Consider the following 24,323-nt stretch of genomic DNA (forward strand, 5'->3'; position numbering starts at 1 on the left):
TCTGCGTTCAAAGGACTCCGGCTTCTTAGTGATTCCCAGAGCCCAAAAAAAGTCTGCGGGCTATAGGGCGTTTTCTATTCGGGCTCCAGTACTCTGGAATGTCCTCCCGATAACAGTTCGAGATGCTACCTCAGTAGAAGCATTTAAGTCTCACCTTAAAACTCATTTGTATACTCTGGCCCATGGGTGTCAAACTCTGGCCCGCGGGCCAAATTTGGCCCACCGTGCAATTTCATTTGGCCCTTGAGGAAATATCAAATTAACATTAGAGCTGGCCCACCCATACTATACAGCGGCAGAGCCGCTGTAAGACTGCATTCGCCGCTAATACTCATACTTGCCAACTCTCCTGATTTTCCAACCATTCTCCCGAATTTCTCCAGATTTCCACCGGACAACAATATTGGGGGCGTGCCTATAAGGCACTGCCTTTATGTATACATAGTTTTTATGTATACATAGATACATCTGTCATCTCTATCTTTTTTTAAAATTTATTTATTTATTTATTTTTTATTTATTTATACTACCATATTGTATATGTACCTTAGGAGGAGCTGCTCCAATTTCGTTGTTCTTTGAACCTGTTCATTGCAATAATGACAATAAAACTCTATTCTATTCTATTCTATTCTTTAGCTTTATCTACAATATGTTGTCACGTCTGCTTTTCCTCCATACAAACAGCGTGCCAGCCAAGTCACATAATATATGCGACATATACACACACTTAAGTGAATGCCAGCATACTTGCTCAACAGCCATACAGGTCAGACTGAGGGTGGCCGTATAAACAACTTTAACAGTTACAAATATGCGCCGCACCGTGAACCCACACCAAACAAAAATGACAAACACATTTTGGGAGAACATCCACACCGTAACACAACATAGACACAACAGAACAAATACCCACAACTCCTTGCAGCAGTAACTATTCCGGGACACTACAATATGCACCGCCAGCTACCACCTAAACCTGCCCCCCACCCCCAAGCCCACCCATCTCGTTATTTTATTTTAAGATTTATTAGCCTGTGGAAAAATTTAATGTTGATAGTTACCCCAGAAGGCTGCAAATAGAAAAGAGGCAATAAATGTTTTATTTAAATATTATTAATTTTACCATTGATGTTTTTTCGATATCTTTTTTTGAAAGTTGATTTTGCACTATTAAGTTAAATAATTATTGCTTGTTCCATATTCAGTGGTAAAGCAAATCAGTGGAGCAAACTAAGCAATAATTAACAATTTATTCATGCGCTTTCTCTTGCTACTTCAAGGCTTGAATGTTTGATTCATTCATTATTGTTATTTTCAAATTTATTATTAGCCTTTGGAAAAAGTTTATTTTGATATTTACCTCAGAATGCTGCAAATAGAAAAGAGTCATTCAATTTTTCTTTAAATTTTATTTGATATACATTGATCTTCTTTTAATTATTATTATTATTATTTGAAACTGGATTTTGCATGTCACTATAAAGTTATAGAAGCCTTGCTTGTTCAATATCCAATGCAAAACTTGTTTGGGTCCCTATTAAAAGGTTAAATCGTTCAACCTTTGCCCAGTTTAAAATTTCGGCCCACTCTGTATTTGAGTTTGACACCCCTGCTCTAGCCTTTAAATAGACTCCTTTTTTAGACCAGTTGATCTGCCGTTTCTTTTCTTTTTCTCCTCTGTCCCACTCTCCCTTGTGGAGGGGGTCCGGTCCGGTGGCCATGGATGAAGTACTGGCTGTCCAGAGTCGGGACCCAGGATGGACCGCCCGTCCAGAGTCGGGACCCAGGATGGACCGCTTGCCTGTGTATCGGCTGGGACATCTCTTTGCTGCTGATCCGCCTCCGTTTGGGATGGTTTCCTGTTGGCTCCGCTATGGACGGGACTCTCGCTACTGTGTTAGATCCACTATGGATTGAACTTTCACAGTATCATGTTAGACCTGCTCGACATCCATAGCTTTCGGTCCTCTAGGGGGGTGGGTGGGGGGGGGGGGGGGGGGGCTGCCCGCATATGCGGTCCTCTCCAAGGTTTCTCATATACATCATTGTCACCGACGTCCCACTGGGTGTGAGTTTTCCTTGCCCTTATGTGGGCTCTACCGAGGGTGTCGTTGTGGTTTGTGCAGCCCTTTGAGACACTACTGATTTAGGGCTATATAAATAATCATTATTGATTGATTGACTCACAACTTTCTGTGGCCCCATGGAGGATTATTTTGCAGTCGCACTCAATAAAAAAAAGGGCAGACTGAGTCACCAAAGCGTGAGATTCCTTGTTTGGGTACTTTATTCTGCGCAATGATACACTGGCAAACGGACTAGTTTGTTACGCCCAATGTTTAGCCATTGGACTAACGAGACGATATAGAGGTAAAACAGGGGCAAATGTTAATTTTTGCAACTTTGTGTGTCCCTTTCAACGCTGTCTTGATTAAGAGTGTGCATTGCAATTCTTTGGACACCCATTGACTATGTGGTTAACTTTAGTTAGTGAACAATGAGTTTATAGGCACTTTACAATGGTCACTTTTATTTCAAATGTGGATCGGGGAAGGCCTTCGCGAAGCTTGGAGGGGGTCGTACACACCAAGGTAACAGGTTCTGTGTCGTTGCAGCACAAGGTTGCATTGTGAGGTCTTTGGGGGGGGAAGCAAGCTTCTGTAGACGCTTCAATGCAAGAGCATGAACCAGACTTTCGGAGTGCCAACTGTTGCTTTGTCATGCCTCTGACAGCCTTATGGTATCAGGGTTACTGCAGGTATCTGAAAATCGAATTTTAAGTTTTTTAATTCCTATAGCTGGAATAAACTTCCTGAAGATAGACTTTCCCCAACTCTGACTACTTTTAAAACTAGACTGAAAACTCTTAGGTTCATCTTAGCTTTCAGCTAAATCTCTTAACTTTTAACGTCCGCACTGTTTTTAATTTTATTGTCTGCATTTTAATTTTGCTTTTATTTTCTTTCATTTCACTTTGTTGTCTGCCTTGTGTATGAAAAGTGCTATACAAATAAAGTTTCCTTGCCTTGCCTTTTATTAATGCAACTTAAAACTAACCTACTGCAGATAATTATCATTTATCTCAATTGACAAGTGTAGACTTTTGACAATGATAGTCTTGAATAGTTGAAAAGTTTACATTAACTGTTACTCTCTCTTGAATTAGCCCATAAGAATTTTTAATCTGAGAATTTATTTTCATCCATTTATTTTTCTGTGAGGGTAGCAGCAGATGCTAGTTGTGGTGGCGACAGCAAAGTTTGCTTTGTTGATCACGCCTAAAAAATTTGGCACCGTTAACTGCTGCCTGTCTTTAATTGCTGACTTGCGATTAGCTAATAGCATGTGTGGAGGGTTGATGGCGCGTTTTGAATGGTTATTATCAAATTATATGGGCGGAATGATGAAACTCCCAATGGCTCTGCCATAAGCTGACTTTTATTTATGTATAATATTTAAAATGCACAAAAAAAATCCATCCATTGTATGTCTTTCATAATGATTTTGAACGATAGGAAAATTCCCAAAAAAAGTACAGTTTCCCTTTAAAAGCAGTGCTGGATACCGAGTTGACAGCTCAGGCTTTTAGTTCAGTAGCTTGCACGCTGCACTTTCATTCGAGGTACCCAGGTTTGCGTGCCGGGCTGAAGCAGGCACTGAACTAAGCGGAATGTAGCTGAGATAGGCGCCAGCGCCCCCCGCAACCCCTAAAGGGAATAAGCGGTAGAAAATGGATGGATGGATGTATGACTTTTTTTTATTGCCTGTTGACATCAAGTGTAATGCTTTCAAAGCCATTCAAGGCCATATTTTTAGATACATGACTTTTAATGTGTTTTAAGGACCCACGGAAAGCCTTGATAAGTTTAATTTCCGTTTCCACGACTATCATCACACTTTTTCTCTTAGACATCACAGAAAATAAGCCAGAAAACTTGAGTTACTCCTTGTGGTTCTCAAAATGGTTGCTTAAAGGCCTACTGAAATGAGATTTTCTTATTTAAACGGGGATAGCAGGTCCATTGTATGTGTCATACTTGATCATTTCGCGATATTGCCATATTTTTGCTGAAAGGATTTAGTAGAGAACATCGACGATAACGTTTGCAACTTTTGGTCGCTATCAAAAAAGCATTGGCTGTACCGGAAGTAGCAGACGATGTGCGCGTGACTTCACTGGTTGTAGACCTCCTCACATAGTTTACAATCACGACCACCAGCAGCTAGAGCGATTCGGACCCAGAAAGCGACAATTTCCCCATTAATTTGAGCTAGGATGAAAAATTTGTGGATGAGGATAGTGAGAGAGAAGGACTAGAAAAAAAAAGGGAAAAAAAGGCGAGGGCAGTGGGAGCGATTCAGATGTTATTAGACACATTTACTAGGATAATTCTGGAAAATCCCTTATCTGCTTATTGTGTTACTAGTGTTTTAGTGAGATTATGTGGTACCTGAAAGTCGGAGGGGTGTGCAGTGTCTCTGAGGGAAGCCACACAACTGCAGGAGGACGCAAGCTCCGCTCATGTCTACGGTAAGAGCCGACTTATTACCACAATTTTCTCACCGAAACCTGCCGGTGACATGTGGTCGGGAACCATGTTCGCTTGACCGCTCTGTTCCAATGGTGTATTGTGTTGCTAAAGGCAGCTGCAATACACCGCTTCCCACCTACATCTTTCTTCTTTGACTCCTCCATTATTAATTGAACAGATTGCAAAAGATTCAGCAACATAGATGTCCAGAATACTGTGTATTTATGCGATTAAAGCAGACTTGGATCGGGCTGTAAAAAAATGTCCGCTACAACCGGTGACGTCAAACACACGCGTCATCATACCGCGATGTTTTCAACAGGATACTTCGCGCAAAATTTAAAATTGCAATTTGGTAAACTAAAAAGGACGTTTTGGCATGTGTTGCAATGTTAAGATTTCATCATTGATATATAAACTATCAGACTGCGTGGTCGGTAGTAGTGGGTTTCAATAGGCCTTTAACTCTACAATTTGTACTTTGTTGGTCCCACTGGCATGTAGCCAGAGACCCCGAAAAGGGAACAGAAGCGATCATTACCGTATACAGCGACACAAAAAGTTGAGGCCTGGTGGCTGTGATAATGAGGCCAATGTCCAAGTCACGTTGCTAAAACAGGTCAAGATGAGACAAGGCAGGCAGAGAGGGTGCTAATCTCATGAGGAAGCAGCGAGAGGGAAATGTCACCATCATTTCTCAACTTGGCTGAGAAGAGGCAGCATGTTCAAAATAAAAGGAAAGCAGACACCAAGTTGTTTGAGCTAGGTGACCTGGATTGTGGGCCAACATGAAGTGGATTCCAAGAACGTGAGAGATATTTTTAAATGTCTTCAATGCCACTCACCATCTCCACTTGCCGTGGGTCAAGGTTGGTGGGTGCCGAGGACGGGACGGCGAACTGGATCTTCCTCCGCTCTTTAGGCTCCACCTCGGTCGACACGGAGGGCTCCATGGTCCTGGATCCTGGGTGCCGAGGATCACTTTGACCTCCCTGGAGGCTCGCTGCTCCTCAACACGTTCCTCTCACTCACTTGGCCGCACTTGTCCCGCCTTTGAGAAGTAGCAGATGGGGCACGCCAAGTCCTCATCCACCAGTTGCTCCAAAAGTCCGCTCTGGTTCGTTACCCCTCACCGTTGGACCCGTGCAGGAGCAGCAGCCTGATCTGATGAGGCTAAAGAGGGAGGGAGGGAGGCGTGTTAAGGGGCGGGTGAGATATTAGCAGAGGAGGCGGAGTCAAAGTACAAAGGGGGAGGAGAGAGTGAGCTCAGGGGGGGGGGGATGTCAGAGAGGATGGACTGGTGTTTTTCTTTAAGCTGAAGTGGATTTGTGATCAGAGAGGAAAAAAATCATAATCTCATCACGTCAGCTGAGCCTCTTTTGGCCTCTCTTTGTGAATGAAGGATTTGTGCTGGGAGGGCTCCACAAAGAGATAAACAAGTGGAGGGAACACGTACACCGAGACGGAACCTACACTACGTCACAGCCTTTGGGAAAGAAGAAGTAGACATAGATTCAAATTGGGGCCACTCTAGTGGCTACAAAAAGGCAGTCAGATATTAAATGACAGATTGTGGACTAGTCCATCACTTCCTGTTTGCTGAGGCAATGCTTCAGTTAGACACATTTTACTATGTTTAGTATATTATTCCATGTTTGATATTAATTGCTTCCAAATATGCAATCTGGATTTAATCCAGATTTTATTTGGTCTGGTGTTACAATTTCAGACATTTTGTTAATCCCAAATGTATTTTGACCCAATCTAAAAAAGTAGCGACTTTTAAAATAGTTAATTTTGGTAATTTTTTTTCCCCCTCACATTTAAAATCAACTGAACAATTTTATACACAAATATGAATACAAAAAATTACGCTAACAATTTATACATATATATTTATAGAATTATTGCCACATATACTATGTATACACATACAGATTGTATATGTATATGTAGTCGATACTCAGTTGTAATACACTTTTCTACCACTTGTGGCAGTAATGACAATATCAAACAAACAGAAAAAAGAGCTCAAGTCATAGAGCAGTTTTTCAAGCGCAAAAATTATGACAAAGTTGTGAAGCTGTATTTTCAATTGCACTTTAATTCTTATGGACAATTATGTTTAGAAACATATTCATTAATTGAGTTTATTTATTTGAGCACAACACAATTGTATGTACATTTATTTTGTCACTTATCCATGAGTTTGTTCTTATGCAATATATTTGGTTTGTACTTAATATTCTATTCAGACTGATGTAAACCCAACGTTTATGTGTAAAATAAATAATAATTTTTGTAATAAACGAATCGCAACTGGACTGTTTAATTTGTCTTATTAGGCTTCATCAGTTCGTGCTCATAGACTTAGATTGGTCAAACCTAGTCCAGCGGGTGGTGCCAAAACCCCAAATGGAATATGAATATTTGGGGTTTTGGTACACTGGACTAGATCTGACCAAACGAAGTCTACAAGCACGAACTGATGAAGCCTACTCGGGTGAGCGGTGGAACGTCTCCTAAGACAAACCAAAGAGTCCAGTTGCGATCCATAGAATGGCCTGAGATGACAATGACCTGGATGAATGAGAACATTCATTAGACACATAAACACATGTGTTCATAATATTTGAAAACATAAACTGTAAGTAGATCAGATATAATTATTGAATATGGTTGAAATCAAGAGTAAGATTACTAATTCACCATTAATATTTGCGGTAAACCCTCATTATCGCTGACCTCGGTAAATTGGTTACCGCAAAGTAATAATTATCCACTATATATAGTTACGGCATAAAAAAGGGTTTACAATCTTTTAGATACTCTTTGTAACATTATGGTAGCCCTCTGGACATTAAATAACACTCTTTAGTCACCTTTAAACTCATTTACTAATCCTATGTGAAGGCTATTTGATTGGTTTGGTGTCGTCTAGAGGCTAATACTGAAGAAGTGTTGCTATTTTTAGTTCATTTTCCCATGTTGTGCTTAAAGATGCTTAATTTAGGCTCAGGGTGTCCATACTTTTTCCACTAATGGCCGCATACAAAAAAATCAAAAAATGGGGGGACCATTTATATTATTTTATTTTCTTAAGAGGACATTTGGATAGTAGTCTGTTTATTTCAATTGTTAGTTTTTCCTTTATTACCTCTTGTGTTATTTATTTTACCCAATATTTGTCCCCACAACCGCACCTTAAGTTGGAGTCTTGTATATAATGACAATAAAGTATATTCTATTCTATTATTACATTAAAAACAGTCAATGTATATACTTAAAGACAATATGTTGGGTCAGCTTTGTATTATAGGTGACAAAGCTTATTTTTTAAAGAATTAACATTTCAGCAAAATTACATCTTGTTGCTCTTTTTACTTCATTTTTTACCGTTAATTCTTTGTTTGTTTTTATTTTTTTGAGCTGTGGGCCATACTTAGGACACCCCTATTTTAGGCCAACGAAACAAACAAAACCCCCAAAAAGTCTGTGATAGAGTGAAGCCCTAACTTTGAAACACACTATGGTGAGGGACGACTGTATATTATATTGAAAATACTATAAATGTTAAGAAGCAGCACTGGTTAAAAGTTTTTAAATAGTTTTACTATAATGTTATATAGTGTTTTCCAAATTTTAATTCCAAGTTTTCCATGCGTGCTCCACGAAGAGTAAATGGAGACATAATAGTGAAACTAATTATTTTATTCGTTATTCTAGTTTCTACAAATGAAACACTGAAGATTATGTTATGCTTATATTTTTCTACTTTAACTTTGAACAGTTACATTTAGTTATTTGTACTGTCAGTCACATTCAATTAATGGAGATGCAATTATAAATGTGTCCCATTGGAAAAGGGGTCAATGTGTCTTTGTGGGAGCGTGTTCCACAGGGAGCCAAGCTGGAGACGCTGGATGTAAAATGTCAACACTTCCACAAAGCCACTACTGTTCCAAAGAGGCAAAGAGCTGTACGTGAAGATGGAAGGTTGACAAAGCAGGCCAACAAACACGAGCGGCTGCTGGAATATTTTGCAGAGTTTAAACTGCTACTTTGGAGGAGGTTCAGCACAGCCAGTGTTGCGTAACTTGGCTGGTTGAGTTTGGCTGCCATTGAGCAGAAACACTTTGTGAGGAATTCATTATAGGCTCAAGTCACAAAGAAGCAGCTATGAACGACATCACCTCGCTGTCTTAATAACGTGCTCCGCACCAAAGATGGTGTCACTTCTTCCCACAAGCGACTTCTGCGGTGTAGGAGCAAGCACATCTGCATCTAAACAAACTAAGAAGTATACAGCTTGCAAATATGTGCAACGCTAAAATAAGGCCCCACTTACACGAAATCAGATTTTCTTCTACTCTTGTGAGTCATGACTATAGTCAGATTGTTTTTGCCAGTTCAAACATTCCAAAGTGCTTCAAATATGATCTTTTTGCATCTGATCTAGACCACTTCAGGAGGTAGTCTTAATCCGAGTGGAATCGGATCTTTTCAAATGTGACTTCAGTCTAAACGTCAAATGTGACTTCAGTCTAAACCAGGGGTAGGGAACCTATGGCTCTAGAGCCAGATGTGGCTCTTTTGATGACTACATATGGCTCTCAGATAATTATATTTATATAGCGCTTTTCTCTAGTGACTCAAAGTGCTTTACAAAGTGACACCCAATATCTAAATTTCATTTAAACCAGTGTGGGTGGCACTGGGGGCAGGTGTGTAAAGTGTCTTGCCCAAGGACACAACGGCAGTGACTGGGATGGCGGAAGCAGGAATCGAACCAGGAACCCTCAGGTTGCTAGCACGGCCACTCTACCAACCGAGCTATGCCGAGTAACCGTGTAATACTCTTCCATATCAGTAGGTGGCAGTCGGTAGCTAATTGCTTTGTAGATGTGGGAAACAGCGGTAGGCAGTGTGGAGGTAAAAAGGTGTCTTATGCTTAAACCAGGGGTAGGGAACCTATGGCTCTAGAGCCAGATGACTGCATCTGGCTCTCAGATAAATCTTAGCTGACATTGCTTAACACGATAACTAATGAACAATTCCGCTGGTAATCACAGTTTCAAAAATAACGTTCAAATTATAAAACATTCTCATGCATTTTAATCCAACCATCCGTTTTCTACCGCACCTGTTCAAGATGCCGCATTAATGGTAAGATGTATTGTATGTATTATTGGTTAACTTTTATAATAACAATGTTGTTAAAAAGAACAAGAGACTTATTATACTCTACAAATGTTGGTCATACTTAAAAATGCACAAATTTAGTTGTATTTAGTGTTGAAAAATGTTATATGGCTCTTACGGAAATACATTGTGAAATATTTGGCTTTCATGGCTCTCTCAGCCAAAAAGGTTCCCGACCCCTGGTCTAAACCATACTTGCCAACCTTGAGACCTCCGATTTCGGGAGGTGAGGGGCGTGGTTAAGAGGTGAGGAGTATATTTACCGCTAGATTCATAGATTCACCAAATCAAGTATTTCATATATATAAGAAATACTTGATTTTCAGTGAATTCTAGCTATCTAGATATATATATATATATATATATAAGAAATACTTGATTTTCAGTGAATTTTAGCTATCTAGATATATATATATATATATAAATAAAATAAATACTTGAATTTCAGTGTTCATTTATTTACACATTTACACACACATAACACTCCTCTACTCATTGTTGAGTTGAGGGTTGAATATTCCATCCTTGTTTTTCTAACCATATGCATGTACACTCGATGGCGGTATTGTCCTGTTTAAGAGTGTCACAACACATTGCTGTTTGGCAGACGAACTGCTTTAGGTAGACGAATTCGGACTGGTGTTGTTGTGTGTTGTTTTACCGCGCTGGGAGGACGATAATGAAACTCCCTAACAATAATCCCACATAAGAAACCAAGAACTAGCCCTCGATCATTCTACAGTTATTACGTCATTGGGCAGACACGCTCTTTGTACACATCACTCAGGTCCGCATTGAGCTGGAGGAGGCGTGGCCTCCAGCTTCGCCTGAATTTCGGGAGAAAATTTGTCCCGGGAGGTTTTCGGGAGAGGCGCTGAATTTCGGGAATCTCCCGGAAAATCCGGGAGGCTTGGCAAGTATTGTCTAAACCCAATGCCACCTGTATGTGACTTTTTCATCAGCTTTGGGTGAACGACGTCCCTCATGTGCGCAGGGAAAGATGCAGCCCACTAGCGGAAGTGGATACTTGTTCGCAACATCCGGTTTCAGTGAGCAAAGTCTATTTTTGACAGCCAAAGTTTCAGTGCATCGCTATAGTAGTCAATAGTGCGCAAATAATAGGCTGTATGTAATATATGAACATATATTTTGATTCTGAAGAAATAGCAATTGTTAAAGGACCGGAATTGACGTTGATCCATGCTGATGTCTGTGTCTCCTCTACCTAACAGCCAAAACAATATTAGAACTCTCCCAAATATATTACAACATATATATCCAGTCATATATAACGGTGTGGCGAGGTTGGGAGAGTGGCCGTGCCAGCAACCTGAGGGTTCCTGTTTCGATCACCAGCTTCTATCAACCTAGTCACGTCAGTTGTGTCCTTGAGCAAGACACTTCACCCTTGCTCCTGATTGGTCGTGGTTAGCGCCTTGCATGGCAGCTCCCGCCATCAGTGTGAATGTGTGTGTGAGTGGGTGAATGTGGAAATAGTGTCAAAGCGCTTTTGAGTACCTTGAAGGTAGAAAAGCGCTATACAAGTATAATCCATTTACCTATTTTCACGTTAAAAAAAAACCCTAATTAAGGTGTGGCGACCTTATCTGAGGTGGGGGCTTTTATTTTATTTTGTAGTAGTAGCGACTTCCTTGTTCATGTACAGAATCCGGTCAACTTCCTTTGTTTTCACTTAATCCAACTGCGCATGCAAGTGACGTCGAAACCTTATTGGGGCCGGTACGCATTCATACTGGAGTCTGATAAAGACCACATTTTACTTGCAGTGTAAACAGTCAGCTGGAAAAAAAAAAATCAGATTTGGGCCACTTTGGCCTGCAGTCTAAATGTAATCTAAATCATCATTATTCAATTATTCAAACGCTGCGAGGAAGAGCCAATTAGCTCAGCATTAAACGGATCTGACATTTTTCCACTATTATGACGTCACCAAACCAGGGTCACGTAGTTTATTTACGCAACTGCACAGAGTACATGTGTTTCTCAATTATGTTCTGTCATGACCACATTTCCAGCAACCTGCCTGAATTGAAATTGACAAGTTAATATTTATTTATTAATATGTACAATGTAATATACATTCCTTATATAATCACCTTAATATTAAATAGATTAATAAAATGAGCTCAGATAACATCTGAAACCACATAGAACAGAATAGACGTTTATTGCCATTTACACAGGACAGGACGTGCGTTTCTTCCTTAGTCAACTTCTACCAAGGCTTATTATTAAGTGTATTAACTTAATGTGTAACATTTAAAGTGGAACTGCACTTTTTTGGATTTTTTCCCTATCATTCGCAATCCTCATAAGACTAAAGCATTCAGGTATTTATTTTTTTATGCATTCTAAATTGTAAATAAAAGCTAGCAAAAGTCAGCGCTATTACACCAATGAAGCAGTCTAAAACACATCCACCCATCAAGGTTTTATATACACCCTTTAATCCATTTCCTACCGCTTGTCCCTCTTGGGGTAGCAAGGGGAATAAGGACACATATCCAACTAGAGATGTCCGATAATGGCTTTTTTGCTGATATCCGATATTCCGATATTGTCCAACTCTTAATTACCAAATCCGATATCAATCGATACCTATATATACAGTCGTGGAATTAACACATTATTATGCCTAATTTTGTTGAGATGCACCTGCTGGATGCATTAAACAATGTAACAAGGTTTTCGAAAATAAATCAACTCAAGGTATGGAAAAAAATGCCATATTTATTATTGAAGTCACAAAGTGCATTATTTTTCTTAACATGCCTCAAAACAGCAGCTTGGAATTTGGGACATGCTCTCCCTGAGAGAGCATGGGGAGGTTGAGGTGGGCGGGGTTAGGGGGGGCGGGATTTTGGGTAGAGGATAGGGGGGTGTATATTGTAGCGTCCCGGAAGTTAGTGCTGCAAAGGCATCTGGGTATTTGTTCTGTTGTGTTTATAAATGATAAATAAATGATAAATGGGTTGTACTTGTATAGCGCTTTTCTACCTTCAAGGTACTCAAAGCGCTTTGACACTACTTCCACATTTACACATTCACACATTGATAGAGGGAGCTGCCATGCAAGGCGCTAACCAGCACCCATCAGGAGCAAGGGTGAAGTGTCTTGCTCAGGACACAACGGACGTGACGAGGTTGGTACTAGGTGGGGATTGAACCAGGGACCCTCGGGTAGCGCACGGCCACTTTCCCACAGCGCCACGCCGTTCCTATGTTGTGTTACGGTGTGGATATTCTCCCGAAATGTGTTTGTCATTCTTGTTTGGTGTGGGTTCACAGTGTGGCGCATATTTGTAACAGTGTTAAAGTTGTTTATACGGCCACCCTCAGTGTGACCTGTATGGCTGTTGACCAAGTATGCGTTGCATTCACTTGTGTGTGTGAAAAGCCGTAGATATTATATAATTGGGGCGGCACGCAAAGGCAGTGTCTTTAAGGTTTATTAGCGCTCTGTACAGCGGCATTTTAAAAAGTCATACATTTTAATTTTTAAAACAGATACCGATCATTTCTGATATCAGATTTTAAAGCATTTATCGGCCGATAATATCAGCAGTCTGATAATATCGGACATCTCTATATCAAACCAATTGAGAAAGTAACAAAGTTGACCAGAGTGCTTTACATAGTAGTCAAAGAGTAATAAAAGTGTTAGGTTTCCCTGAGCAAGAGATGAATCTGCCGACAGCAACACAAACAAGCCTACTCAAGATAAATGTAAAAAACTACTTTTGCTTCATAATTTAATGTTTTGAAGCTTTTTTAAACTTAATTTAGACGCCCTCGGTCCTCCTTTCTGCTTCCAAAGTGTTTTACTTGCATGCCCAAGTCTAGTAAAACTGCTTCAGGGTAAACATGTTGTAAGCCCCACCTAAAAGGCACCCGCACCTCATGCTACAACACTGCCATTAATTTCTAACCGTAAAAAAAAAAAATTAAACGAAAAAGAGAAGCCATCATAAAAACCTTTGAAACACACAAAAACAATGAAAGGATGAAAAAAAAAAATGAATATTGGCATCAAAAACATCCACCAAAAGTGTTGTATTTTTTCAATGTTTGTATTTTTTGTTACCAAAACTTGATTCCGTGCCAATAAAACTTTTTCTACAGTGTCATTTGTTTTTCGATACCATATCTTACAGGCAGTGTTCTGGCTCCATATAGATCAGGGCTGTCCATAGTGTGGCCATTTACAACCTGCAGCTATTTTTTACCGGCCCCCGGCATATTCTAAAAATGCTATTTACATTGTTTTTGATATAAAAACAAAACATAAAGAAGGAAAAAAAAAAGCAAATATGTGAAATGTAATGAAATCAAGTTGCAATGTTGACTCTAATAACAAAGCTGCAGTGCAAGCTGTTTTTTCTTTAAGCTTTAAAAATATTTGTACGAAAATAATAATGAATCAAAATCAATGTTGTTATGAATTGTTGACTTAGCCAAAGCTCCAATTACTTCAAAATTAATATTCCACTTTTAAAAATTATTAGGGGAAAATAGTTTATTTTGTGTTTGTGGGTTAAAAAAAAACTAAGTTTTCTCTGACAAAAAGGGCAAAAAAAAGCCCAAACAAAAACATTTGAAAAAAATTAAAACATATAATTGGACAGATTTTAAGTTGAAGTAGAGACTTAAGTGTTGAAATAAAAAAAAAGTATGACTTATTTTACCACTTTTATGAGTTGGGCTGTTTTGGATCCCCAATCATTTTAGTGTGATTTGTTTTTTTTTTAAACCGTCATTGCCCCAAAAAAATAATAATGTATGAAAATCAATGTCGTTATTAATTATTGGCCTACTAAAGGCTCTAATCACTTCACATCAAATATTCCACTCAAGCATATTTTGTTTTTTTGCCATAAAAAACAGGGTTTTCTTTCACAATAAGGCCATGGACAACAACTAACTTTCAACTTCCATGCATGGAAAGTACAATTGTAAAACAGGTCTTTGAATGCAGCGAATTGACTGCATGGATTACAGCAGCAGAAAATCAGATTTAGTAAAGATGACACAATCTAGGGAGACATTGTGAGTCATCTGTTTTTGTTTACAGTCCTTTTGGACCACATGTTACTGTTAGATCTGAAACCGTGAACTGTGATGGTTTACAATTGATCAATTATAATACATTACACAGACAGACTTTGGAGAAACCATGTAATTCTACTCCTAACCGAACTTGTACTCAGACTGCTATTGGCGCCAGAGAGAACAAAAACCTTTCGTCCCTCTGTAGTCTGGACAGGCTAAAGCACAGGTGTCAAACTCAAGGCCCACGGGCCAGATCTGGCCCTCCACGTGTTTTTGTCACACCGAGGTGAGGGAAGTCTTGTCTTGGTTTTTTCTGTCTTGTGATTTGCATGTTTTATTTTGACAAGCAACTCCTCTTGTTTCAGATCACGGGTCCTTCCTCTTGTGTCACCAATCTGACGTCATCCCTGACCCTTGATTGTTTCCACCTGTTTCCCATTACCCTCATGTCCCATATAAGCTCATGCCTCCCCTGGTTCTGTGCCAGATTGTTTCGAGCTTTCGTGTCAGTGTAGTGTCCAAGTTTATGTTCATGTTCGTGTCTATGCCTTGCCTCTTCCCACGTCTACTCCCTTGGAATAAATAATCCCACGCTGTAATTTTGAATTTAACTTTTTCTCCTCCTGAGAGATACCATTGTAATTTAGCCTTTGTTCAACCGAAGTGGTGAGTTTTGATTTTTTCTAGTTACCTTTTCTTCCTCAAAGTTTTGAGTATTTTTTTTAGTTTACTTTATTAGAGTAGACATTTTTATAGTCATTTTTGTTCTTTCTCCGGTTGGAGCGTTTTATGTTAATTTTTCATAGCAGAATTGACACTAATTATAGTTCGTCTTTTTGTTGGTATTTTCCTCCTTTTTAGGAGTGATTTTCGGTTATTCCCTTTTAGAAAATGTTTCCGCTGACAGTTTTTGTTTATTCAAAGAATGCCTATTACTCTGGCTCTGGATAGTTAAGAGTTTTTCCAAAATAAAAGCTTTACTAAGAACCTCATCTCTGCACCTGGGTCCACTCCTTCATCCAAGCCCGACACTTTATATGGCCTGGAAATATGTCGGTACAATACCTTTTTTTATATTTTCTTTTTTTACTGTCCTATTTTCTTACTGAAGGTATGAGGGTTTTTTTCTCCTAGTTTGACAGGGAAAAAATATAGTGTCTAATATTGCAACATATATATTTTTTTTACTTTTTTGGTCAAAATCCAAATAAATACTTAAATATCTGCTAAACTTATGAATTCCAAGCAAGTTATCCATCAAATTGTACACTATAAAAATGACCAATAGATTTTGCTGTAAATTGTAGGGCGCTTTTTTTTTTTTTACAGCATATTACTACTGTAAGTTGAAAGAAAAACGACCAAAGATTGTTTTTATAGTAAAATTCTGTCAACTGAGCTGTAAGTTTTTTTTTTGGTTTTTTTTACTGTAAAATCCACGGTTGATGACTTTATGGTACCACATTTTATTATAGTAAAAAACTGGCTGCGGAGTTACCAAAATAAAATTAAACAGCGCTACTGTATTTCTATTTATAGTAATATGTTGTAAAAATAATAGTAATAATAAAAAAACACACCATATATTTTACAGAAAGTCTGGCGACTCTGCTGCCAGTTTTTTTCTGTAAAAAAACAGTGGTAAAATCTACAGGTTTTTTTTAACTCTATATGTAAAAGAAAAGGTAAAATATTTCAATTCATAGGCAAATTCATTCATTAATTTACTGTTACAGGGCTGCACAGTGAGACAGAGGTTAGTGCATGTGCCTCACAATAGGAAGGTCCTGAGTAGTCCAGAGTTCAATCCCGGGCTCGGGATCTTTCTGTGTGATTTTGCATGTTCTCCCCGCGACTGCGTGGGTTCCCTCCGGGTACTCTGGCTTCCTCCCACCTCCAAAAGACATGCACCTGCGGATAGGTTGATTGGCAACACTAAATTGGCCCTAGTGTGTGAATGTGAATGTTGTCTGTCTGTCTGTGTTTGTTGGCCCTGTGATGAGGTGGCGACTTGTCCAGGGTATACACTGACTTCCGCCCAAATTCAGCTGAGATAGGCTCCAGCACCATCCGCAACCCCAAAAAGGGACAAGCGGTAGAAAAACGAATGGATGGATTTACTGTTACAAGCGGCCCTCTAACGGCAGCCATGACTGTAGTGTGGCCCTCGACTAAAGAGCTTGACACCACTTGTCCAAAAAGATCCAATAGAATGTGGCCTTCACAATAATCGAGGATTTCAAATGGGGGTACGCGTACCCCTGGGGGTACTTGAAGGTATGCCAAGGGGTACGTGAGATTTTTTTTAAATATTCTAGAAATAGCAACAATTTAAAAATCCTTTAGAAATATATTTATTGAATAATACTTCAACAAAATATGAATGTCGGTTCATAACCTGTAAAAAGAAATGCAAAAATGCAATATTCAGTGTTGACAGCTAGATTTTTTGTGGACATGTTCCATAAATATTGATGTTAAAGATTTCTTTTTTAGTGAAGAAATGATTGGCAACACTAAATTGGCCCTAGTGTGTGAATGTGAGTGTGAATGTTGTCTATCTGTGTTGACCCTGCGATGAGGTGGCGACTTGTCCAGGGTGTACACCGCCTTTCGCCTGATTGTAGCTGAGATAGGCACCAGCGCCCTCCGCGATCCCAAAGGGAATAAGCGGTAGGAAATGGATGTTTAGAATTAAGTTCATGAATCCAGGTGGATCTCTATTACAATCCCCAAAGAGGGCACTTTAAGTTGATGATTGCTTCTATGTGTAGAAATCTTTATTTTTTATAATTGAATCACTTGTTTATTTTTCAACAAGTTTTTAGATATTTTTATATCTTTTTCAAAACAGTTCAAGAAAGACAACTACAAATGAGCAATATTTTGCACTGTTATACAATTTAATAAATCAGACATAGTTCAGTATTCTACTTCTTTATCTTTTTTTTTCGACCAAAAATGCTATGCTCTGATTAGACCAGGGGTCACCAATGCGGTGCCCGCGGGCACCAGGTAGCCCGTAAGGACCAGATGAGTAACCCGCTGGCCTGTTCTAAAAATAGCTCAAATAGCAGCACTTACCTGTGAGCTGCCTCTATTTTTCAAATTTCAATTTATTTACTAGCAAGCTGGTCTCGCTTTGCTCAACATTTTTAATTCTAAGAGAGACAAAACTCAAATACAATTTGAAAATCTAAGAAAATATTTTAAAGACTTGGTCTTCACTTTTTTAAATAAATTAATTTATTTTTTGACTTTGCTTCATATAACTCTCAGAAAGACAATTTAAGAGAAAAAATACAACCTTAAAAATGATTTTAGAATTTTTAGACAAATATACCTTTTTATGTTTTAAATTCCTTCCTCTTCTTTCCTGACAATTTAAATCATTGTTAAAGTACATTTCTTTTTTTTTATTGTAAAGAATAATGAATACATTTTAATTTGATTCTTCATTTTAGCTTCTGTTTTTTCGACGACGAATATTTGTGAAATATTTCTTCAAACTTATTATGATTAAAATTCAAAAAAAATATTCTGGAAAATCTAGAAAATCTGTAGAATCAAATTTAAAACTTATTTCAAAGTCTTTTGAATTTCTTTTAAATTTTTTGTTTGGGAAAATCTAGAAGAAATGATTTGTTTTTGTTAGAAATAAAGCTTGGTCCAATTTCTTGTATATTCTAACAACGTGCAGATTGGATTTTAACCTATTTAAAACATGTCATCAAAATTCTAAAATGAATCTTAATCAGGAAAAATTACTAATGATGTTACATGAATTCTTAATTTTTTTCAAAAAGATTCGAATTAGCCAGTTCTTCTCTTCTCCGGTTGAATTTTAAAGAGTCGAAATTGAATATAAACTATGTTACAACATTTTATTTTCATTTTTTTCCGGTTTTCTCCTCTTTTAAACCGTTCAATTAAGTGTTTTTTTTTATCACTTATCCTCTACAAAAAAACCTTCCGTAAAAGGAAAAAAAACGTACGACGGAATTACATACAGAAATACCCATTTTTATATTTTATATATATATATATATATATACTGTAAATTTATTTATTAAAGGTAAATTGAGCAAATTGGCTATTTCTGGCAATTTATTTAAGTGTGTATCAAACTGGTAGCCCTTCGCATTAATCAGTACCCAAGAAGTAGCTCTTGGTTTCAAAAAGGTTGGTGACCCCTGGATTAGGGGGTACTTGAATTTAAAAAATGTTCACAGGGGGTACATCACTTAAAAAAGGTTGGGAACCACTGATGTAAGGTGTACCTTATGAAATTTACAGTCAAATTCAATGTACTTTCGATAAAGTGTTGCAGGAGTCATTGCGGTGAAGGTTGTGCCAGGTGCTGCAATCAGCTGATATCTCCACAGAGCTATGGGGGGGCAAACATGGCAGGAGGTGAAATATTCCATCAAGAGTGAGATAACAAAAAGGCTTTGTGCCAATGAAACAGGTGTCCCTCTGATTCATTGGAGGGGCCACGGGGGGGCTGTCAATCAGCACCTCACTGCACCCTTGACCTCCTCAATAATCCTCTTATATAATACACTACCAAATAATAAACTGGTGCCGCTTGTGTGCTCAGTATCATAACATAACAGATGCCGGTGCACCACCTGCTGTCTCATTGGGGTACTGCAACTACAACTCCATTGAATTACTCAAAACGTCATAAAAATAAATTTGATAATTGAATGTGATTCAATACAATAAAAAGGAACATGAGCACAATATACTAAGTAAACAGTGACATTGTGGTGGCGTACCTGCGTGATATGTCGTCATCACCTTCCTCCTCATCAGCTTGTTCGTGACGTCTGAAAATTAAAAAGTTTTTTTTTCCTCAGTTGGTGTTTGTAAACTGCAAAACAGAACCACAATGGGTGTGTACAATTCAATCCAGGTGACCTAACTGTCAAAAACAAGTGAATTTACTGTCTTGTCTGCTGCTAATTTTAACTTCGATTTACTTGCCGTCGCCATTTTCCTTCACCTTCATGTTTCATTGGTACCTGCCGTCGCCGTTTTTCTTCAACGTCAGGTGATTTTATAGATGCCTTTTCCTCTCTCATACATAATTGTACTGTAAAATTCTCAGATTGATTCAAAATGTTTTAATTTATTTTCATTATTGTTAAAAAAAAAAAAATTGTTAAAGCCCATTCACTCAATTAGAAAGTCGGTGTTTTGATTCACTTCCGTTTTTTTTTTCAATTTCTATTTCAAAATAAAATTAAAAAAAATAGATATATATATATACATATATATAAACAAACCTTTATTTATGAATTTCAACATTTACAAAGTTGAAAATAATAATCAAAGTAAAAACAAAAATAGTACAAAAACTGTAAAAAAAAAAACGGCACCAGGGGGTTGTAAATTCAAGGTAACTAAAAGAGAATGCAATATATATATATATATATATATATATATATATATATATATATATATATATATATATATATTTATATATATATATATAATGTGTATATATATGCGTTTATATGTATGTATATCTGTATAAAATAAACAAAGTGCAAAGCCATAGGCTCATTCAATCTCAGTTAATAACTTGAATATGGAACACAGCATCATCGTTTTCACAGCTTTTTGGTTGTTAGAGGTAGAGAGTGTTTTAATGTAGAGTTCTCAATGTTTTTTGAAGTCACAAAAAAAATGGGTCGGGTATTGAGAAACTTACATTTATGAATATAAAACTTAGCCAATAGTGTAATGAGGTTGCAAAGGTAAAATTTCACTTTCCGGTATTTCTTCTTCGACTGTGCTTTATAAGACATCAACACCTTCCACTCACTGATTGATTGATTGGTTGAAAATTGTATTAGTATATTGCACAGTACAGTACATATTCCGTACAGATGACCACTAAATGGTAACACCCAAATAAGTTTTTCAACTTGTTTAAGTCGGGGTCCACATTAATCAATTCATGGTACAGATTGAACAGAGGGCACTGTTTTATTAGTTGTATCTTATCTTTTGTTTTGTTTTTTCAATGATTTTTCAGAGATAAAAAATGTTGGGGCCTTTTTCTGCTTCTGACTTTTCATTTTACATATATTGTTGAAGTTTTTGAAGGCAACAAAGATCGTCAGTTGCTGACCGATTCGCTAGGGGGCAGCATACTGCTACTGATGGAATAGTTGTAAGAGAGGATTTATGGCTCTTTTAAGGAACCAAATCTTGAGGAGCCATTGCTTCAAAAAGCTGTTCAAAACACCGAATCGTTATCATAGTTAATTTTGTTACTGTTTTTTTTTTCAAATATCAAGGGAAAAAAATCACAAGTACCATTTTTAGATAAAATGTAGATCAGGATAATTTAATTTACACACTTATTACTCTATTGGTGGAAATTATTCTGAAACATTGGCTGTAATTGTATTTTGGTTGTGTTTTCATGAAACTGTGTAGCATTTTAACAATATAAAATCATACACTAATAATAAGTTAAATATAAAATGCATTGATGGATATGAAAATATGCCCCTGCGATGAGGTGGCGACTTGTCCAGGGTGTAGTCTGACTACCACCCGAATGTAGCTGAGATAGGCTCCAGGGACCCCAAAAGGGACAAGCGGTAGGAAATAGATGGACGGATGGAAATGAAAATGACGTGTAGCATTTTAACAATAGAAAAATAATACACTAATAATAGGTAAAAAATAAAATGCATGGATGTATAGTGAAGTGACGTGAATTATATTTATATAGCGCTTTTCTCTAGTGACTCAAAGCGCTTTACATAGTGAAACCCAATATCTAAGTTACATTTGAACCAGTGTGGGTGACACTGGGAGCGGGTAGGTAAAGTGTCTTGCCCAAGGACACAACGGCAGTGATTAGGATGGCGGGAGCGGGAATCAAACCTGGAACCCTCAAGTTGCTGGCACGGCCACTTTACCAACCGAGTTATGCCGCCCAAAATACAAAAAGGATGAATGAAACTACAATAAAAATGAAGAAATAATAAAAATGTGAGAACAAAATTGTACGACCATACCTGTTGTGTGTACGCTTTAACTACTACTCTTTTTAGAATAATGAACCCCAAAAGAGAATCCCAATAAAAATAAATAGATTAAATGAAAAAATACTTCCAATAGTTATTGTTAAAAATATTTCTATACGTAAAAAAATATGCAGTACAGGCCAAAAGTTTGGACACACCTTCTCATTCAATGTGTTCTCTTTATTTTCATGACTATTTACATTGTAGATTATCACTGAAGGCATCAAAACAATGAATGAACACATGTGGACTTAAAAAGGCGAAATAACTGAAGACATGTTTTCTTGTGTAGCATTTGCTTTAAGGACATAATTCTCCACACCTGTTTACTTAACTTTGTCGTCATTATTCACTGTCATTGTTCCGTTGTGCGCAAAACAATGTTATTCTTGTTTAGCATTCATATATGTGTGTGAGTAATTCGGTGCGGCCCCTTTAAGTGACCGTCAGAAGATTTACCCAATTTTGCTATTTTGAGTCACTTTCTGTGAGGAGTCATTCATTCTCGTCTTTGATGGAATAAACGGCGCGCACCTTTTTTGTGTGTCAAAAGATACTTCAAGTTGTCTTGCTTTCACGTTGCAAGCGCAACAATATTCTAGTTTTTTCAAAATAACCATCCTTTGCTCTTTGGCATTCTCTCTATGAGCTTTAAGCAAATCTGTGAAGTGAAAACCCTTTCAGGTGACTACCTCTTGAAGCTCATGGAGAGAATGCCAAAAGTGTGCGAAAAAGTAATCGGAGTATAAAACATGTTTTCAGTTATGTCACCTTTTTTTTTTTGTTAAGTACATAACTCCACATGTGTTCATTTATAGTTTCGATGCCTTCAGTGACAATCTACAATAGTCATGAAATTAAAGAAAACTCATTGAATGAGAAGGTGTGTCCAAACTTTGGGCCTGGACTGTGTATACAGTGGGGCAAAAAAGTATTTAGTTAGCCACCGATTGTGCAAGTTCTCCCACTTAAAATGATGACCGAGGTCTGTCATTTTCATCATAGGTACACTTCAACTGTGAGAGACAGAATGTGAAAACAAATCCAGGAATTCACATTGTAGGAATTTTAAAGAATTTATTTGTAAATTATGTTGGAAAATAAGTATTTGGTCAACCATTCAAAGCTCTCACTGATGGAAGGAGGTTTTGGCTCAAAATCTCACGATACATGGCCCCATTCATTCTTTCTTTAACACGGATCAATCGTTCTGTCCCCTTAGCAGAAAAACAGCCCCAAAGCATGATGTTTCCACCCCCATACTTCACAGTAGGTGTGGTGTTTTTGGGATGCAACTCAGTATTCTTCTTCCTCCAAACACGACGAGTTGAGTTTATACCAAAAAGTTCTATTTTGGTTTCATCTGACATTCTCCCAATCCTCTGCTGTATCATCCATGTATCCATTTTGGTAAAAACTCAACTCGTCGTGTTTGGAGGAAGAAGAATACTGAGTTGCATCCCAAGAACACTCGTCGCGTTCTCGGTCTGAATCGCTCTCGCTGCTGGTGGCCATGATTATAAACAATGTGAGGAGCTCCACAACCCGTGATGTCACGCGCACATCGTCTGCTACTTCCGGTACAGGCAAGGCTTTTTTATTAGCGACCAAAAGTTGCAAACTTTATCGTCGATGTTCTCTACTAAATCCTTTCAGCAAAAATATGGCAATATCGCGAAATGATCAAGTATGACACGTAGAATGGACCTGCTATCCCCGTTTAAAGGGGAACATCATCACCAAACCTATGTAAGCGTCAATATATACCTTGATGTTGCAGAAAAAAGACCACGTTTTTTTAACCGATTTCCGAACTCTAAAAGGGTGAATTTGGTGATTTAAACGCCTTTCAATTGTTCGCCTGTCAGAGCGATGACCTTTCACCCGTGACGTCACATCGTGAAGCGACCCGCCATTTTCTCAAACACATTACACACACCAAGTCAAATCAGCTCTGTTATTTTCCGTTTTTTCGACTGTTTTACGGTACCTTGGAGACATCATGTCTCGTCGGTGTGTTGTCGGAGGGTGCAACAAAACGAACAGAGACGGATTTGATTCAAGTTGCAACAGTGGCCAAAAGATGCGAAAGTCCCTCGTTTGTTCTGCATACTTTACTGACGACAGCTATGCTACGACAGAGGCACAGAGATGGCAAGAATGTGTGGATATCCTGCGACACTCCAAGCAGATGCATTTCCAACGATAAAGTCAACGAAATCACAAAGGTGAGTTTTGTTGATGTTATTGACTTATGTGCCGTGTGCTATCATATGTGCTATCAGACATATTTGGTCACGGCATGACTGCAAGCTAATCGATGCTAACATGCTATATAGGCTAGCTGTATTTACATATTGCATCATTATGCCTCATTTGTAGCTATATTTGCATCCAGCCTTTCCCTCCACCCACATTTAATGCCAAACAAACACATACCAATCGTTGGTTAGAAGGCGATCGC

General features: G+C 38.1%; 1 protein-coding gene across 2 annotated transcripts in view; it reads right to left on the reverse strand.

The window, feature by feature from the left end:
• The window catches only part of ppp1r1b (protein phosphatase 1, regulatory (inhibitor) subunit 1B), an 85,276-nt gene extending 65,514 nt beyond the window's left edge, over positions 1-19,762 (reverse strand). Inside the window, exons 1-2 of one of the 2 annotated variants that reach the window (XM_061905413.1) lie at positions 19,589-19,762; positions 5,381-5,708 (exon numbers count right to left, since the gene is read on the reverse strand). In XM_061905413.1, coding sequence (XP_061761397.1) covers positions 5,381-5,488 — 108 coding nt within the window. In that variant the 5' untranslated portion in view covers positions 5,489-5,708; positions 19,589-19,762. The remainder of the gene's footprint in view (positions 1-5,380; positions 5,709-19,588) is intronic. The other variant, XM_061905414.1, reaches the window with a different exon arrangement.
• Between the last annotated feature and the right edge of the window lie 4,561 nt (positions 19,763-24,323).

This window comes from Nerophis ophidion, linkage group LG07 (genome assembly GCF_033978795.1).
Source record: "Nerophis ophidion isolate RoL-2023_Sa linkage group LG07, RoL_Noph_v1.0, whole genome shotgun sequence".
Classification (NCBI taxonomy): domain Eukaryota; kingdom Metazoa; phylum Chordata; class Actinopteri; order Syngnathiformes; family Syngnathidae; genus Nerophis; species Nerophis ophidion.